The sequence below is a fragment of the Scyliorhinus canicula genome, chromosome 30 (genome assembly GCF_902713615.1).
Source record: "Scyliorhinus canicula chromosome 30, sScyCan1.1, whole genome shotgun sequence".
NCBI lineage: Eukaryota > Metazoa > Chordata > Chondrichthyes > Carcharhiniformes > Scyliorhinidae > Scyliorhinus > Scyliorhinus canicula.
This window is the reverse complement of record NC_052175.1, coordinates 13,939,928-13,943,685: the sequence shown is the minus strand read 5'-3', so window position 1 is coordinate 13,943,685 and position 3,758 is coordinate 13,939,928. Positions and strand designations below refer to the sequence as shown.

At 57.1% G+C, this 3,758-nt stretch overlaps 1 protein-coding gene across 1 annotated transcript; it reads right to left on the bottom strand.

Annotated features, from left to right (window-relative positions):
• Positions 1-513: 513 nt before the first annotated feature.
• LOC119958702 (GTP-binding protein Rit1-like) lies at positions 514-3,415 on the bottom strand. Its single transcript, XM_038787279.1, has 3 exons — positions 3,303-3,415; positions 2,555-2,746; positions 514-1,178 (listed from the first exon to the last, which is right to left on the bottom strand). Exons 2-3 carry the CDS (start codon positions 2,729-2,731, stop codon positions 948-950), a joined length of 408 nt encoding a protein of 135 aa, XP_038643207.1. The 5' UTR covers positions 2,732-2,746; positions 3,303-3,415; the 3' UTR covers positions 514-947.
• Between the last annotated feature and the right edge of the window lie 343 nt (positions 3,416-3,758).

Here is a 3,758-nt window from a genome sequence, read left to right as displayed (position 1 = left end):
TACCTGTCCTGGGAGTGTTTGATGGGGACAGTGTAGAGGGAGCTTTACTCTGTATCTAACCCCGTGCTGTATCTGTCCTGGGAGTGTTTGATGGGACAGTGTAGAGGGAGCTTTACTCTGTATCTAACCCCGTGCTGTACCTGTCCTGGGAGTGTTTGATGGGGACAGTGTAGAGGGAGCTTTACTCTGTATCTAACCCCGTGCTGTATCTGTCCTGGGAGTGTTTGATGGGGACAGTGTAGAGGGAGCTTTACTCTGTATCTAACCCCGTGCTGTACCTGTCCTGGGAGTGTTTGATGGGGACAGTGTAGAGGGAGCTTTACTCTGTATCTAACCCCGTGCTGTACCTGTCCTGGGAGTGTTTGATGGGGACAGTGTAGAGGGAGCTTTACTCTGTATCTAACCCCGTGCTGTACCTGTCCTGGGAGTGTTTGATGGGGACAGTGTAGAGGGAGCTTTACTCTGTATCTAACCCCGTGCTGTACCTGTCCTGGGAGTGTTTGATGGGGACAGTGTAGAGGGAGCTTTACTCTGTATCTAACCCCGTGCTGTACCTGTCCTGGGAGTGTTTGATGGGGACAGTGTAGAGGGAGCTTTACTCTGTATCTAACCCCGTGCTGTACCTGTCCTGGGAGAGTTAGAGTGGGTGTGCAAATCTATCTATTAGTGCAGCAGTGTGAGCATGGTTGAGACGTGTCAGTCGTTGTGCTCTAGTTGAGGGCTGGCTGTCACAGTATCAGGAGTAGGTGGGGAGTAGGGAGAGAGATTGTACCGCCGAATGTTGGTTACTGAGGAGGAGGAGGAACCGCTGCGAGGTGACGGACAAAGGTCCCCACGAACACTGTCCTCGTGCATGAACCGGGGGAGGCATCAAAGGTGGGGGAGGTGGAGGGGTCACAACCCCAGTCGCCAAGCGGCCCCCTTCCGCCTCTTTTCCCCCCCACCCCTCACGTTTTCGAGTCCCTTTTCTTTCTGAAGGGCCTCTTTAGTCTTTTCCAGACACTGTCCTTCCTTTTCCCACGCCTCTCCTGCGCCAGCACAGCCTCCTTCTCCTTCCTCCGGATCTCCCGCACCATGGCGTGAAACACATCGTCGATGAAGTAACGCAGGGCGGCCGACGTCTCGAAGAACGGGCAGTTGAACTCCCGGGACAGCGCCGCGCCCTCTTCCTTGGACACCTGGGTAAAGCGAAACGAGGGCGAGAGGTTAGTGGGTGCTCTGGATTGGCGCGCATCTCCGACGCCAATGTCATTTGCTTTACCCTGGCCTGTACACGGAGCTCCGTGACTGAGCTGGCCCCACAGCAGGGCTCGGAGTTACACTTCCCTGTGGTCTGTACACGGAGCTCCATGACTGAGCTGGCCCCACGGCAGAGCTCTGAGTTACACTTGCTTGTCGCCTGTCCACGGCGATTGAGCTGGCCCCACGGCGGAGCTCTGAGCTACACTTCCCTGTAGTCTGCACACGGAGCTCCGTGACTGAACTGGCCCCACGGCGGAGCTCTGAGCTACACTTCCCTGTAGTCTGTACACGGAGCTCCGTGACTGAACTGGCCCCACAGCGGAGCTCTGAGCTACATTTCCCTGTAGTCTGTACACGGAGCTCCGTGACTGAACTGGCCCCATGGCGGAGCTCTGAGTTACACTTGCTTGTGGCCTGTCCACGGTGATTGAGCTGGCCCCACGGCGGAGCTCTGAGTTACACTTCCCTGTAGTCTGCACACGGAGCTCCGTGACTGAACTGGCCCCATGGCGGAGCTCTGAGCTACACTTGCCTGTGGCCTGCAGACGTAACACCATGACTGAGCTGGCCCCACGGCGGAGCTCTGAGCTACACTTGCCTGTGGCCTGTACACGGAGCTCCGTGACTAACCTGCCCAGAGTGGGTGTGGGTGGTGCCCTCTGTCGAATTGCACACTGGGTTGTGAGTGAGCAGGTCAGTCGCTTGGGTGAGACACTGGAGTGTGTTGAGCGGGAAGAGGGGTTAAACTGAGGCCCTGTATTTACAGTGCAGAAGGAGGCCATTCAGCCCGTCAAGTCTGCACCGGCCCGTGGAAAGAGCACCTTGTTCAACCCACGCTTCCAACCTATCCCCGTCACCCCACCTAACCTTTTGGACACTAAGGGGCAATTTATCACGGCCAATCCACCCTAACCTGCACACCTTTGGACTGTGGGAGGAAACCGGAGCGCCCGGAGGAAACCCACGCAGGCACGGGGGAGGACGTGCAGACTCCGCACAGACAGTGACCCAGCCGGGAATCGAACCTGGGACCCTGGAGCTGTGAAGCCACAGTGCTAGCCACTATGCCGCCCAGAATGTACGCCTACTTGTGACACTAATAAAGATTATTATGTCGTCATACACTGGATCAACCAAATAAACCTTCTCTCAGCTTCAGATTTTCTATATTACACATTGTCTGTATTACAACAATGTCCAAAATTGTAGGGGTTGGACAGGCTGTGGAAGTGAGGGGGGGGGGGAAGAGAGTGGGTCAGAGATGACCCAGCCCTCTGGGCCACGGGGACCGGGCGCTCCTAGCTGCCTTTACCTGTCGAAGGTTGCCCAGGTCCGTCTTGTTGCCCACGAGGACGACCGGGATGTCGTAGGTGTGCCGCACTCGGTAGATCAGCTGCTTGAACTCGACGGCCTCCTGGAAGCTGCGGCGGTCCGTGATGGAGTAGCAGATGATGAATCCCTCGCCGCCGCGCATGTACTGGTCCCTCATGGCCGTGAATTCTGCCTGGGGAGGTTGGGGGGGGGAGAAGAGGACGAATCAGATCAGACGAGGTTGCAAGGTGACTAAATCCCAACCCCTGCCCTGGCCACCCATGATACTTTCTCCCCCCTCCGCCGCCCGATTGCCGGATGCTTCATCATGTCCGATCCCATTCCCGGATACCTGAGCACAGAATCCAGGCCGACACATTCTCCCACCCCTCCCCGACCCTCTTCGATAATAAATCAGTGTTAAAAACTGATACCTGCTCGTTGCCTCGTTGTTTATGACCTCTTGCTGTGCCCCAAATCAGCTCTAATTTGTGATTAATCCCTCCTTGCTCTGGAATCTCTCGCCCTAATAATGCTTCCATTTTTTGTGTTGAATCTTTTCCTTGTTTTTAAACCGCCCTGTTCCGTTGATTTGGTCCATTAACCACCCCCCCCCCCCCCCCCACAGGCCTGGTGGGCAACGCAATGCGTCCTCGTAATTTCACCCTTGGGGGGGGGAGTTGCGAAGGATCCAGGTTATACCGGCCCTCAGTAGTGTCAGCAGACCGTTGGGATGGCCGTTAACGTACCTGTCCCGCCGTGTCCAGAATGTCCAGGTGCGCAGACTCGTCATCGATGCGGACTCTCGTCTTGTAGGCGTCCTCTGAGGTAACGAGAGGGTTTCAATACCAATTATGGAAGAGAAGGAAGGAGGCATCTGATCACGTTCCTCTTCCCTTCCCCTCCCCCTCCCTCCCCTGCCATCCCCCTCCCCTCTCGCTCCCCATCTCCCACCCCTTCCCCCCTCTCCCCACCCAACCCCTCCTCCCCATCGTCTCCCCCTCCCCTCTCTCTGCCCCCTCCTCTCCCCTTTCTCTCTCCCCACCTCTCTCTGCCCCCTCCTCCCCTCTCCCCCCTTTCCACTTCCCGCCCCCTCCCCTTTCCTCCCCCTCCCTTTTCCCCCCCTCCCCTTTTCCCCCCTCCCCTTTTCCCCCTCCCCTTTTCCTCCCCCCTCTTTTCATCCCCTCATCGTTTCCCACCTTCTC

Bases quoted from the DNA above. Each gene is read 5' to 3' on its own strand.
- LOC119958702 (XM_038787279.1), bottom strand. From the start codon at position 2,731: ATGAGGGACCAGTACATGCGCGGCGGCGAGGGATTCATCATCTGCTAC. The intron at 1,179-2,554 runs GTAAAGGCAGCT...CGCTTTACCCAG, and splicing joins ACCTGGGCAACCTTCGACAG to GTGTCCAAGGAAGAGGGCGC.